Here is a 16,193-nt window from a genome sequence, read left to right on the forward strand (position 1 = left end):
AAAGAATAAATAATTAATGAATAAAGAAAAATAAAACTTGTTTAGATAAAAATGAAAAATAAAATTTTATTTGGAAATTAAAAATTTTTTTTTATTAAAACTTGATTTAATATACATGATAATCAGTGGCATGACAGGAAAATATTTTTGTTTTCCTATCTTATTTATATTAAAAATTATGAAAATAATGGAATTAAGAGCTAGGATCTTTATCAATAATTAGTTGTAATTATTTAGAGAAGGCACCCTTTTAATATATCGCCCTATTTGGCTGACAAAAATATATTATATGCATTTAGATGAATACTAATTTATAAAAAAAAAAAATGTAGCCACGTGTGACTCATTGAGTCACGCTCAATAATTTTTCAGTCATTTTTTATACTCCAAACATTTTTTTTTGAATCAGTTTTGAATTTTTTCTTTTTTTTATTTCTGGATAATTTTATGTTTCTTTTATCATAATTTAAGGGTGTTTTCCAATTTGAAAAAAAATTTTTGGATCATTTAAAAGTTTTTTGGGTAATTTTTGGAAAAATGTGATTTTGGCTCATTTCGAGTTATTTTGGGTAATTTTCAGTTATTTTTGGAAAATTTATGTCACTTTTTGAATTATTTAGTCTTTTCGGGGTTTTTCAACAATTTTCAGGTTTTTTGAGTAATTTTGTCTCATTTCGAGTTATTTTGGTTTATTTCTAGTAATTTTAGGTCATTTCTAGTTATTTTTGGTTATTATTGAAAAATTTATATGTCACTATTTTATTATTTAGGCTTTTTTGGTTTTTTCAATCATTTGTATGTGTTTTGAAAAATTTTTGCTTATTTCCAATTTTTTTAATTTTAATTCTATTTATTTTTGGTCCTTTTGGTAAATTTATGTCACTTTTGTATTATTTAAAACTTTTTTCTTTTTTCAAAGCATTTTTAAGTTTTTTTGATTTAATAAATCAAATTTATCAACTTAGAAAAACCGGAAAATGATTTTAATAAATGAAAAAAGACTTAATAATACAAAAATTGATGAAAAAATTTCCAAAAACAACTTGGAATGACCCAAAATAACTCAAAATGAGTCAAAATAACTAAAAAAAAACCTTAAAATTGTTGTAAAAACCAAAAAAGATTAAATAATACAAAAAGTGTCAATTTTTCAAAAAATAACCCAAATTTACTCGAAATGACCCAAAATTCCTAGAAATAAACCAAAATAATTGGGTCATTTCGAGTAAATTTGGATTATTTTTAGTAAATTTGTCACTTATTGTAGTATTTAGTCTTTTCGAGGTTTTTCACCAATTTTCAGGTTTTTTGAGTTATTTTGTCTCATTTCGAGTAATTTTGGATTATTTCTAGTAATTTCAGGTAATTTTTAGTTATTTCGGATTATTTCTAGTAATTTCATGTAATTTTTAGTTATTTTTGGAAAATTTATATGTCACTATTTTATTATTTAGACTTTTTTGGTTTTTTCAATTATTTGTATATGTGTTTTGAGAAATTTTTGGTTATTTCCAATTTTTTTTTATTTCAATTCTAATTATTTTGGGTCCTTTTGGAAAATGTATGTCACTTTTGTTTTATTTAACCATTTTTCTTTTTTCAAAGCATTTTTAAGTTTTTTTGATTTAATAAATCAAATTTATCATCTTAGAAAAACCGGAAAATGATTTTAAGAAATGATAAAAGACTAAAAATAATACAAAAATTGATGAAAAAATTTCCAAAAACAACTTGGAATGACCCAAAATAACTCAAAATGAGTCAAAATCACTAAAAAAAAACCTTAAAATTGTTGTAAAAACCAAAAAAGATTGAATAATACAAAAAGTGTAAATTTTTCAAAAAATAACCCAAATTTACTCGAAATGACCCAAAATTCCTAGAAATAAACCAAAATAATTGGGTCATTTCGAGTAAATTTAGGTTATTTTTGAAAAATTTTCCAATTTTTGTATTATTCAACCTTTTGTGGATTTTACAACAATTTTAAGGGTTTTTTTTAATGTTTTTGACTTATTTTGAGTTATTTTGGGTAATTCCAAGTCATTTTTGGAAATTTTTTTTATTACTTTTTGTATTACTTATTCGTTTTTGTTTTTAACTTATTATTTTAATTTACAACTATTTATTAATAATATTTTTCAGTATCTTTGTGTTATTTTTTTATATTTATAGGCACTTTTTGTATTATTTAGTCTGTTTGGTTTTTTCAACAATTTTTAGGTTTTTTGAGCAATTTGGTCTCATTTCGAGTTACTTTGGTTTATTTCTAGTAATTTTAAGTCATTTCTAGTTATTTTTGAAAAACTTATAAGTCACTATTTTATTATTTAGGCACCATAGCTCGAGGGTCTACAGTAAAATTTATTATTTAATTAATAATAAATTATTATTGTTGACAGTATTTTTGATATCCATTCCAAATAAGGAACATTTTTTTTACTAAAACTATTATTCTTATAACCTATTATAATTATTATAATATTTATAATTACTATGCTTAATATTTAGTACTCTAATTTGTTATTTAATTCTTTACGTTGATGATTATTAATTTTTTAATTTTATTAACAAAAAAAGTAAAAAGAAAAAAAATGGAAAATTATAAAATAAAAACTCACCAATTTTCAGAGGCTTCTTCGTCTAGAATTGTACCGTCGGCGAGACGATGAGGAATATTTGAACCTGGCTTGGGTCGACTTCTGACTCGCGATGGTCCCACGACGCCAGTCCTCGAGAGTCCGGCTCGAAATGATGCCCTCGCCCTGTCGACTGCTCGAGTCAACGTCATTCGCATACAATTAGTAAATGTTAGTAAACACAAAGGGGACATTTCACTGTTGCGTCAAATTTACAAAATTAGTCATCATACTCACTACTACTGAATATTAATTATAAAAAACTAAAATTATTAGTAGTAATTTATTATTATCAATAGGTTATAATACCTATTTTTTATCATAATAATAATAATAATAATAATTTTTTTTAACTGCTTAAAATAAATTATTTATTATAATTCCTTTGTGTCAATTTATTTTTATTTTTTGAAAAGTCTGTTATTTTTACTATTATTATTATTATTAAAATTATTGAAATTACCATTGTTATTATTATTATTATTACCTAGTAAAAAAAAAGTTAATTTTCATTTTTCCCCATTGGGACGAAAAGAAACCAGTTGCGTTATAATTTCCCTCGAAAAATCAAGATGAACGATTGTGCGTGCAGAAGGGGTTAATGAGATACAAAAAAAAAAACCACATGATTGTAAAATAATTGTGAAAAAATGCAACTAGGTGAATCGATTCCTTTTATATTATCCATTCCCAACTATAATCACATAAATTATGCGCATTTCCCTTGAAGAAAATAATTACGATAAGAAATATAACATTATTTAATAATAATATTAGAATTCCTGCGCTTTCTTTTCACTTTTGCGTATAAACTTAATTTTATTATCAATTAAAGGAGGAAAAAAAAGAATAAATAGATTAAGTGGATTTTTTTTTAATCGATTCTAAATCCTCCCCAATAAGAATTCTTTTGAATGTGTGTACTTTATAATAATGATAGAGAGGGAGGGAGGGAGGGGGGGGGGTATAACATTTATTACCAGGTCAGGGTTAACGCTTAGGCGTGCCACACGACGTCCACCGGCGACTAAAAATACTTTTCGCGAACCGGATACAAAAACCTGATGCACGGGAAGCACGCCAGGAGCGTAATATTCCGTCACTTCCTATTCGGATGTTTAGGGAAAGAAACCCTGTCTTCCTCTCTAAAAAAAAAAAATCTCTCACCTTAAAAAAAAAAAAAAAAAAAAAAAAACAGGAATTAAAACTTAAACAGAAAAAGGACACAAACAAAATGTAGGAAAAAATAAACAAGAAAAGAAAACAGCAAAAATTAAAACAAACAAACAAACTTCCTCCCTATAAAAAAACAAAATCCTCTCACCCTCAAAAAAAAAAAAAAAAAAAAAAAAAAAAAAAACAGAAAGTAAAACAGAAAAAGGACAAAAACAAAATGTAGAAAAAAATAAACAAGAGAACAAAATAGGATACATTAAAACAAATAAAAAAAGGACAAAAACAAAAAAAGTAGAGAAAAGAAAAAAAAGGACACAGAAGAAAAAACAAAGGACAAACACAAAATGTAGAATAAAATAAACAAGAAAACAAAACAGCAAACATTAAAACAAAAAAACAAAGGACAAAAACGCAAGAAAGTAGAGAAAAGAGAAAAAAACAAAAAAATGGAGAAACAATAAAAAACAAAGTAAAAAAACAAAAAGTGGAAAAAAATAAACAAGAGAACAAAAAAGCAGAAATTAGAACAAATGAAAAAAGGACAAAAACCAAAAAAAAAGAAAAGAGGAAAAAAATAAAAAACAAATAACAAAAAGGACAAAAACAAGAAAGTAGATAAAATAGAACAAAACAAAACAGAAACTAAAACAAAATAAAACAAAAAAAGGCAAAAACAAAAAAGTAGACAAAATAGGAAGAAGGAACAAAAACAAAAAAAGAACATAAAACAGAAACTAAAACAAAAACAAAAAAATAGAAAAAACACGAAAAATCAAACTAAAAAGAAGGACAAAAACAAAAAAAAGAGAACACAGGAAAAAGAAACAAAAAAAAAATACAAAAACTTAAACAAAAAAGAACAAAAACAAAAAAAAAATAGAGAGAACAGAAAAAAAGAACATAAAACAGAAGCTAAAACAAAAAAAAAACAATAACAAAAAAGTAGAGAATATAGAGTAAAAAACAAAAAAAAATACAGTAACTGAAACAAAAACAAAAATGTAGAAAAAATAGGAAAAAACAACAAAAAATGACAAAAACAAAAAATTAATGAAAAAATAGGAAAAAAGAACAAAAAAGAACAATAACAAAAAAGTAGATAAAATAGAAAAAAGGAACAAAAAAAATTGAAAAACTTAAATAAAAAAGAACAAAAGCAAAAAAAAAATAGAGAAAACAGAAAAAATGAACACAAAACACAAACTAAAATAGAAAAGAACAATAACAAAAAAAGTAGAAAATACAGAGTAAAAAAAAACAAAAAATACAGTAACTGAAACAAAAAGAAAAAAGTACAAAATCAGAAAAGTAGAAAAAATAGGAAAGAAGAACAAGAAAGTAGAAAAAAATAGGAAAAAAGAACAAAAAAGGACAAAAGCAAAAAGAAAAATATAAAACAGAAACTAAAACAAAAAAGTGGAAAATACAAAAAAATTGAACTAAAAAGAAAAACAAGACCAAAAAACAGTAAAGAAAACAAAAAAAAAAGATTAAAAAATAGAAATTAAGACAAAAACAAAAAAGGGACAAAAATAAAAAAAGAGAGAAAAACAAAAAAAAGAAAGAAGCGAAAAAACAAAAAAAAATGCAAATATTACAAAAGTCAAAGAGGCAAAACAAAAAATTCCCAAAAACTGGCATTCATTCCATAAACTTGACCCAATTATCAAAAAAAAAAAAAAAAAAAAAAAAATTCCCTTTTTGAAAAAACAAACAAATATTTTCATTTGCTTCTCATTTTAGAAAAACAATTTCATTTATTTACTCATGAATAAACATCTTGTCAAGAAAAGGTATTTGTGTGTAAAGAATGAAAAACTGATTTAAAATGTTGAGATAAGGATAGTCACCTTGTTTAACTCTCTCGATAAGAAAGCGTGACACTTTGAATTTTTTTTCTCTCTTTTTATTTCGCATATTCTGCGTATTTATACAGTAAGGCTGCTAATAATGAGAACGATTAGTATGAAGACTTAATTGGAGCAGGAGGTCGAACTCATTTCTTCCCACATTTTTTTTTTTTTTATTATTGTTACATGTATTTTCCAAATTATTATTTTTCACTTTTCATTATTTTGTTACGAAACACACTTTTCGCCTTTACTTTTTGAATTATTTTTTTTTCACTATTAGTCACTTTTAACATTACTTTTTCCTAGTATATTTGTTATCACTATTATTCCTTCTATTAGTTTTAACTCCTATTAGCTTTTCTTACTATTAATTTTTCCTACTATTAGTTTTCACTATTAATTATTTCTCCTATTAGCTTTAGCCAATTTACGTTTACTTACTATTTATTTTTCCTACTAATTGATTTTCCCACTATTTATTTTCCCTACTTATTTATTTTCCCTACTTATTAATTTTCCTACTAATTACTTTTTCCTACTAATAGTTTTAACTATTATCAATTATTTCTTCTATTACTTTTAGTCACTACTACGTTTCCCTATTAATTAATTTTCCTACTAATTACTTTTTCCTGCTATTAGTTTTCACTGTTATTAATTATTTCTCCTATTAGTTTTCGCTACTATTTAATTTTCCTGCTTTTTATTTTTCCAACTAATCGATTTTCCTACTAATTGTTTTTAACACTACTAGTTTTTACTACTATTAATATTATTCCTCCTATTAGTTCTTCTTGCTATTAATTTTTCCTACTATTAGTTTTCACTATTATCAATTATTTCTCCTATTAGTTTTAGACACTATTACGTTTTCCTACTAATTAATTTTCCTACTATCAGTTTTTACTATTATAAATTATTTCTCCTATTAGTTTTAGTTATTATTACGTTTTCCTACTATTTTTTTCCTACTAATTACTTTTTTACACTATTAGCTTTCATTATTATAAATTATTCCTCCTAATAGTATTAAAACCTATTAGTTTTCTTCACTATTAGTTTTTCCTATTAATTACTTTTTCCTGCAATTAGTCTTCACTATTGTCAGTTATTCCTCCTATTTAAGTTTTGGCCACTATTAGTTTTTTCTACTATTTATTTTTCCTACTAATAATTTTTCCTACTACTTTTTCAATTGAAAATTTGTCTTCTACTTTTTCTTACTATTAGTTTTTCCTACTTTTAATTATTTCTACTAATAACTTTTCCTACAATTAACTTTTTCTACTGAAAATTTATTTTCTACTTTTTTACTATTAGTTTTTCCTACTAATAATTTTCCCTACTAATAATTTTTTCTGCAATTATTATTTCCTACTAATAATTTTTCCTACTGAAAGTTTGTCTTCTACTTTTTTTAACTATTAGTTTTTCCTACTAACAATTTTTCCTACTAATAACTTTTCCTACTAATAATTTTTCTACTACTTTTTCTACTGAAAATTTGTCTTTTACTTTTTTACTATTAGTTTCTCCTACTAATAATTTTCCCTACTAATAATATTTCCTACTAACTTTTCCTACTAATAATTTTTCCTGCAATTATTTTTTCCTACTACTTCTTCTACTGAAAATTTGTCTTCTACTTTTTTTAACTATTAGTTTTTCCTACTTTTAATTACTTCTACTAATAATTTTTCCTACTAATAATTTTTTCTACTACGTTTTCTACTGAAAATGTGTCTTCTATTTTTTTACTATTAGTTTTTCCTACTAATAATTTCCCTACAAATAATTTTTCCTAATAAATTTTCCTACTAATAATTTTTCTTACTAATAATTTTTTCTATTACGTTTTCTACTGAAAATGTGTCTTCTATTTTTTACTATTAGTTTTTCCTACTAATAATTTCCCTACAAATAATTTTTCCTACTAAATTTTCCTACTAATAATTTTTCTGCAATTATTTTTCCTACTACTTTTTCTACTGAAAATTTGTCCTTTACTTTTTAACTATTAGTTTTTCCTACTAATAATTTTTCCTACTAATAATTTTTTCTACTGAAAATTTGTCTTCTATTTTTTTTACTATTAGTTTTTCCTACTAATAATTTTTCCTACTAATAATTTTTCCTACTGAAAATTTGTCTTCTAATTTTTTTACTATTAGTTTTTCCTACTAATAATTTTTCCTACTGAAAATTTGTCTTCTAATTTTTTACTATTAGTTTTTCCTACTAATAATTTTTCCTCCATAATAATTTTTACCACTATCAGTTTTCACTCTTTTCTTTAATTTTATTTCTTATTTTTAGACATAAAATGGTGACAAAAATACTTCGAGAAAAAGATAAATAGAAACTTATTATTTTTTCAAGTGTCACACTTTCATTAATGTTTTTAGAGTGAAAAATACACAAAAAAAAGTAAAACAAACAAACAAACAAACAAAAACTATAACAAAGAAGTGTAGAAACAAGTTCTATTACTTCTCAAGTGTGGCTTAATTTATATGGAGAACTTTAGAATCGATTAAAAAAAAGGGAAAGTTCCTTGAGAAAGTTTTGCAAAAGTTTTTTTTTCTCTACTTCAATGATGAAAAAATCTAAAGCTTATTCTCAATATTTTGCGATCTAGTGACCGCTTATATGAGAAACGAGGGGTTAATATAAATTTATAAGAGGGAAAAGAGAGGATTTTGTATCTGTGGAAATTAAATTTTTAAAAGTACAGAAAAAAGTTAGAAAAAAGTTTTAGAAAAAAAAGAGAAATGAAATCGATATGACTTACAGCGTGTAACGAGCCTGTTGTTTGCCTGCGCTGGCGGTGGAATAGAAGGTTGCGGCGGTGGTTGTGCACTTAAGTCTTCGAAGTTTATAATTTGAAGACATATGTCGTCTACTTCGCTTCTGATAAGGGCTATCACTTCGCTGCAGAGAAATTTTGTTCCTGTATGAAAAAAAAAAAAAAATTTGATTAGAATTTTATGGCAATTATTTTCAAAAAATATTCAAAATTCAATTATTCTCAAAAAAATGTTCTAAATTCAATTATTTTCAAAATATATTCCAAATTCAATTATTTTCAAAAAATATTCCAAATTCAATTATTTTCATAAAATTTCGCAAAACAATTCAATTATTTTCAAAAAATATTCCAAATTCAATTATTTTCATAAAATTTCGCAAAACAATTAAATTATTTTTAAACAATATACAATCAATTATTTTCAAAAATATTCCAAATTCAATTATTTTCAAAAAATATTCCAAATTCAATTATTTTCATAAAATTTCGCAAAACAATTCAATTATTTTCAAACAATATACAATCAATTATTTTCAAAAATATTCCAAATTCAATTATTTTCAAAAAATATTCCAAATTCAATTATTTTCATAAAATCTCGCAAAACAATTCAATTATTTTCAAAAAATATACAAAATTCAATTATTTTCAAAAATATTTCAAATTCAATTATTTTCAAAAAATATTCCAAATTCAATTATTTTCATAAAATTTCGCAAAACAATTCAATTATTTTCAAAAAATATACAAAATTCAATTATTTTCAAAAATATTCCAAATCCAATTATTTTCAAAAAATATTCAAAATTCAATTATTTTCATAAAATTTCGCAAAACAATTAAATTATTTTCAAACAATATACAATCAATTATTTTCAAAAATATTCCAAATTCAATTATTTTCAAAAAATATTCCAAATTCAATTATTTTCATAAAATTTCGCAAAACAATTCAATGATTTTCAAACAATATACAATCAATTATTTTCAAAAATATTCCAAATTCAATTATTTTCAAAAAATATTCCAAATTCAATTATTTTCATAAAATTTCGCAAAACAATTCAATTATTTTCAAAAAATATACAAAATTCAATTATTTTCAAAAATATTTCAAATTCAATTATTTTCAAAAAATATTCCAAATTCAATTATTTTCAAAAATATTTTAAATTCAATTATTTTCAATATCTAGTATTTTCATTAAATTTCGTAAAACAATTCAATTATTTAACAAAAAATTGATAAAATTCACCAAAATTCAATTATTTTCATAAATAATAAAATTTAGCACAGTATTTCAATTATTTTTAAAAGTACCTAATAAATTTCTTCTTCTAATTTCAATTATTTAAAAATTTTTTTTTAAAATCATTTGCAGGAATTCAATTATTTTCAAAACTAATTATTCTCCAAAATTCAATTATTTTAAAAAAATTCTTAAAAAAGATTTTGGCAGAATTTCAATTATTTTCAAAAAGTTTCCTCAATTCAATAGTTTTCAATATTATTTTAATAAAACTTTTACAAAAGAATTGAAATATTAAAAAAAAAAATTTTTAATAAAATTCTATGCAAACATTTAAATATTTTCATAAATAATAAAAATTTCACAGGAATTCAATTATTTACAAATTTTTTGTAAATTTCTTTCGCAATAATTCAATTATTTTCATAAGTAATAAAATACTTTAGATAAATTTAATTGTTTACAAAAATAGAAGAATTATTCATAGGAATTCAATTATTTTCAATTATTTTAATAAAATTGTTCGAGAGAATTCAATTATGTCGATAAATAACAAAATTATTCTCAAAAATTCAATTATTTTGAGGAATTTTAATAAAATTCTTTGCAAAATTCAATTATTTTTATAAATAACAATATTCATCAGAAGAATTCAATTATTTTTAAAAGTGATAAATTTCTTCTTGGAAATTCAATTATTTATTTATTTTAAAAAATTCTAATAAAATCGTTCGCAAGAATTCAATTCTTTTCATAAATAATAAATTGCTTTTTAGGAATTCAATTATTTTGAAAAACAAAAAAATTTTTCACAGAAATTCAATTCTCTTTAAACATTTTTATAACATTTTTCGCAATAATTCAATTATTTTCATAAATAATAAAATTCTTCTCAGGAATTCAATTATTTTTGAAAATTTTTATAAAATTCGCAACAAGAATTCAATTATTTTCATAAATAACAATATTCATCACTAGAATTCAATTATTTTTATATGTAATAAATTTTTTCTTGGAAATAATTCAATTATTTAAAATAATTCTAATAAAATCGTTTGCAAGAATTTAATTATTTTCATAAATAGGTAATAAAATGCTTTTTAGGAATTTAATTATTTTTAAAAAATTTTAATTAAATGCCACACAATACATTTAATTATTGTCAAAAATCTTAATAGAATTCTTTGTAAATTATTTTTCAAAAATTTTTCCCAATTCAATGAATTTTAATTCCAACTATTTTTATAAAATTTTTTAACAGAATTCAATTTATTTAAAAAATTTTTTATTATTTCTTCCTAAATGTTCTTCTAACTTAGCATTGTTTGTTCTTAAATATTCCCAAGTTGGCAGTTTTGGTTCTTAAATATTCTCAATTTGGCATTAAATAAATTTGGCTTAAATATTCTCCTAACTTGGCAGTGTTTGTTCCTAAATATTCCCAACTTGGCAGTTTTGGTTCTTAAATATTCCCAATTTGGCATTAAATAAATTTGGCTTAAATATTCTCCTAACTTGGCAGTGTTTGTTCCTAAATATTCCCAACTTGGCAGTTTTGGTTCTTAAATATTCCCAATTTGGCATTAAATAAATTTGGCTTAAATATTCTCCTAACTTGGCAGTGTTTGTTCCTAAATATTCCCAACTTGGCAGTTTTGGTTCTTAAATATTCCCAATTTGGCATTAAATAAATTTGGCTTAAATATTCTCCTAACTTGGCAGTGTTTGTTCCTAAATATTCCCAACTTGGCAGTTTTGGTTCTTAAATATTCCCAATTTGGCATTAAATAAATTTGGCTTAAATATTCTCCTAACTTGGCAGTGTTTGTTCCTAAATATTCCCAAGTTGGCAGTTTTGGTTCTTAAATATTCCCAATTTGGCATTAAATAAATTTGGCTTCAATATTCTCCTAACTTGGCAGTGTTTGTTCCTAAATATTCCCAACTTGGCAGTTCTGGTTCTTAAATATTCCCAATTTGGCAGTATGTCATCTCGAACTAAACGATTGGTGAAAGTAGCAAAGAAAAATTACAAAAAATATTAATAGCATTAGCAGAATAAAAAATAAAATTTCCAAATATACAAATAAAAAGAATGGAGAAATTGACATAAATGCAAATTGCATCCATACACTAATGAAACTAAGGTTAAAGATTACTGGGTGAAAAAGTCGAGTTCTATAAGAATAAAAGTTGTATGTGGATTGATGACCCTCTATTTGGCACAAATCAAACTAGACACGACGCTACTTCTTTTCTCCTAGTTTACCAACGACGCCAATAACATGACGTACACTTCCCCCCTAATTATGTTTCTTTCCATTATATACAATACACAAAGTCGATATTATATACCCTCGCAGAACTGACCTACTTTGTTTTTAAATAAAAAAAGAATAAAAGAAAGAAAGAAAGAAAGAAAAAACGAATTGAACAGTGGACAAGTAAAAATAAAAGAATAATAAATAGGGAAATTTAGGGCAATTTGTAATGTGATGAGAAAGATATATTATTGGATTCAACAGCAAGGTCAGAGTCAATGACCCATTAAAGAAACTGGAGAGCAAAACGTTTTACTATCTGATTAGAGGCGATTTCGTTTTGGCCAAGACTCTTGGCAGACAGACTAGACTCTTCAACGTATAATGTTCAATTAACTGTTGCGGGAAGGAAATGTAATTTGGAAATTGAATTTCTCTTCGATTCATTGGGATGAGTAAGTGTCCCGGGGTTTGATGTTGAATGGCATCTCAAATAAATTGTGTTTGACGAAACTGTCATTTGACCTTAATTTTATTTAACCCAACTGACATTTAACCCAACTGTTAATTAACCTACCTGTCATTTAACCCAACTGTCAATTAACCTACCTGTCAATTAACCCAACTGTCATTTGACCTTAATTTTATTTAACCCAACTGTCATTTAACCCAACTGTCAATTAACCTACCTGTCAATTAACCCAACTGTCAATTAACTTTCCTGTCATTTAACCCAACTGTCAATTAATCTTCCTGTCATTTAACCTTTTTGTCATTTAACAAAAGTGTCATTTTACCCAACTGTCAGTTTTCCTAACTATCAATTATCATTCCTGTCCTTTCACCCAACTGTTTGTTTTCCCAACTGCCAATTAACCTTCCTGTCATTTAACAAAAAATTTAGTTTTCCCAACTATCAATTAACCTTCATGTCCTTTAACCCAACTGTTAGTTTTCTCAACTATCAATTAACCTTCCTGTCATTTAACAAAAATTTTAGTTTCCCTAACTATCAATTAACCTTCCTGTCATTAAACCCAACTGTCAACTACCCTTTCTGTCATCTAACCCAACTGTCAATTAACCTTCCTGTCATTAAACCCAACTGTCAACTACCCTTCCTGACATCTAACCCAACTGTCAATTAACATACCTGACATTTAACACAACTGTCAATTAATCTTCTTGTTATTTAACCCAACTGTCAGTTTTCCTATCAATTAACCTTCCTGTCCTTTAACCCAACTGTCAGTTTTTTCAACTGTCAATTAACCTTTCTGTCATTTAGCAAAACTGTCAATTAACCATATTGTCATTTAACCTTACTGAAATTTAATAAAACTGTCATTTAACCATACTGTCATTTAAACTTACTGACATTTAACAAAACTGTCATTTAACCATACTGTCATTTAACCTTACTGGTAAAAGATTTAATCTTTTTTGTTATATAACCAAACTGACATTTAACTTTATTGTTATTTGACCAAACTGTCAATTTTCTCCAACTGTCATTTAACTTTACTATTATTTAACCAAATTGTCAATTTTCCCCAACTGTCATTTAACCTTACTGTTATTTAACCAAACTGTCAGGCTCCGAACTGTCATATGACCTTATTGTCATTTCCTGAAAATGTAAGTTGTAAGTAACGTCATTTACCGCTAACTTTATCGTCATTTAACCGAACTGGCATTTAATAAAACTGTCAATGTCCTAAATTGTCACTTAACCCTACTGTCATTTGACCATATTGACATTAACTCGAACTATTTTTTAACCTAAGTGTCGATTGACCGTTCTGTCATTAGAAAAAAAAACTTTCAATTAACCTATCATTTCCTAGAACTGTCATTTAACAAAACTTTAAATTGACCGAACTGTCATTTAATAATACTGTAATTTAACCGTAGTGTCATTTAATCTAAAAAACATTTAACCAACCTTTTTATTACCCTACAACTATAACTCGACCCCACTGTCAATTAACTAAATTAATATTCGACTCTACTGTCATTTAAATACCAATCTGTCATTTAACCTGTCATTTTCCAGAACTGTCAATTAACGAAACTGTCAATTGACCTGACTGTAAATTTAACCTAAATGTCGTAAGAATGGTTTGTCATTTAACGTAACTACAAATTGACCTGACTGTCACTTAACATGACTGTCATTTGACCTGAATATCACTTAACCAAACTGTCATTTAACTAAACTATTAAATTAACCTTTATGTAATTTACCCTGGTATTTGACGAAACTTAAATTTAACGAAAACTGACTGAATTTTAACACGACTCCTATTTGACCTTGCTGTCATTTAACCTGTCATTTAACGATGCTGTAAAAAACCGAAGTGTCATTTAACTTAACTGGCATTGACCCAACGTCAATTAGCTATAAACTATCATTTGACCATACTGTCATTTAACCTGACATTTAACGAATCTTTAAATTGAGAGAACTGTCATTTGACCTGTCATTAAACGAAATTAACATTTTACCCTACAGTTATTTTTACATGAGTTCCATTTAACCTGTCATTTAACCAAACTGTAAATTAATAGAACTGGCATTTAAACCCCAACTTTGGGGTTTTCGGGGTCGCTGATAACGAATCCGATATCAGATTATCAAAATTCAAAATGGCGGATCCAATATGGCGGTCGAATTTTTAAAAATGGATCAAATTCGCTTGAAACTTGTTACTCGGGGGTTTTTGGGGTCGCGGATTACGAATATAATGTCAGTTTTTTAAAATTCAAAATGGCGGATCCAATATGGCGAAGGTTCTTTGCTCATTTTTTAAATCAACTAATTTCACTTGAAACTTGTTACTCGAGGGTTTTTGGGGTCGCTGATTACGAAGATGTAGTCAGATTTAAAAAATTCAAAATGGCTAATCCAATATGGCGGACAAATTTTTTTAAAATTTGGTCGGATTCGTATGAAACTTATTACTCGGGGGTTTTTGGGGTCGCTGATTACGAATCCGATGTCAATTTTTCAAAATTCAAAATGGAGGATCCAATATGGCGGACGTATTTTTTAAAAATTGATCGTATTCGCTTGAAGCTTGTTAATCGGGAGTTTTTGGGGTCGCGGATTACAATTTCGATGCATTGAAAGGGGGATGAACTTGTTCTAATTCTTAATTTTATCCTAAAAACAGCTTTAGAGAGGGAAGCCTATTTCAATTTTTAATTTCAAACCAAAAAAACATTGTATTGTATTGAAGGGGGATATCAATTTAAAATGTTTAACCCTCCTGACTTTCTAAAAATTGGCATCAATACCCTCGAGTGTACAGCCTAACCTAACCTACATTCATTCATTAATAAACCCCCAGAGAAAAAAAACAAGTGAAAATTCATTTTCTACATTTTTTGATTTAAACCGGAAAAGGAACAAGAAAGGATATAAAAAAGTTTCGCTTCCTCCCCGTAGGAAGGAGAACACCTTCAACTACTGCGAAAAGAGGTTGAGAGCCTCGAAAAAGGGGGTATACTCTCATCGATCTGCTCTTTCTCATGCTCCTGAATATGTTCAACTTATTTTAAGCTGCACTGCAAAACACCGAGTACTCGTAAATTCTATTTTTGTCCCCACACAAATAATAAAAGAAAAATCAACAACGTCCACCGTCTCGACATTCATATAGTATACAAATTTTCCACTTTTCAAAAAAAAATAAAAAAAAATCTCGATATCCTATATATTTAATTGAAAACCATACTCCATTAAAATGTCCATCACCCGAAAAAAAAACAACATTCAAGATCAACATGGATTTTATATAAATAGAAGAGCCTATTTCATGCTCTACACGGTCCGAAAATATATTGACTGCGGTTAATCTAGTTGTAGGAGAGAGAGAGAGAGACAGAGAGTGATGTATACACGTGGATAAATTCTTACACATTCAACCTTGACTTGAAAAAGAGTTCTAAATGGAACATCTATTACGTTTAAATCTTTTCATTTCAAGCAGACAATTTGTCAACAAACAAAAATCATTAATCAAAATCGAAAATTTGTTTTTCATTTCCGTGAAACAAGTAAGTCGATTTTCTGACGTCACAATGAAGTGGGCGGAGATGAAAGAGAGAGAGAGAGAGAGAGGGTTGGGGGTTTTAAGGAAATACGGAAGGTAAAAAAGAGAGTGACGAGGTCACGTTACCCTCCGGGAGAGTGTAACATAT

General features: G+C 25.7%; 1 protein-coding gene across 10 annotated transcripts in view; it reads right to left on the bottom strand.

The window, feature by feature from the left end:
• LOC122512628 (potassium voltage-gated channel subfamily H member 6) overlaps positions 1-16,193 on the bottom strand; it is a 240,637-nt gene that overhangs the window by 115,335 nt on the left and 109,109 nt on the right. For 8 of the 10 annotated variants that reach the window (XM_043628564.1, XM_043628566.1, XM_043628559.1 and 5 more), the window contains exons 3-4: positions 8,460-8,618; positions 2,622-2,772 (exon numbers count right to left, since the gene is read on the bottom strand). In XM_043628564.1, coding sequence (XP_043484499.1) covers positions 2,622-2,772; positions 8,460-8,618 — 310 coding nt within the window. The remainder of the gene's footprint in view (positions 1-2,621; positions 2,773-8,459; positions 8,619-16,193) is intronic. The other 2 variants (XM_043628562.1, XM_043628565.1) reach the window with 1 other exon arrangement.

The sequence above is a fragment of the Leptopilina heterotoma genome, unplaced genomic scaffold (genome assembly GCF_015476425.1).
Source record: "Leptopilina heterotoma isolate Lh14 unplaced genomic scaffold, ASM1547642v1 Lhet_123, whole genome shotgun sequence".
NCBI classification, from domain to species: Eukaryota; Metazoa; Arthropoda; class Insecta; order Hymenoptera; family Figitidae; genus Leptopilina; species Leptopilina heterotoma.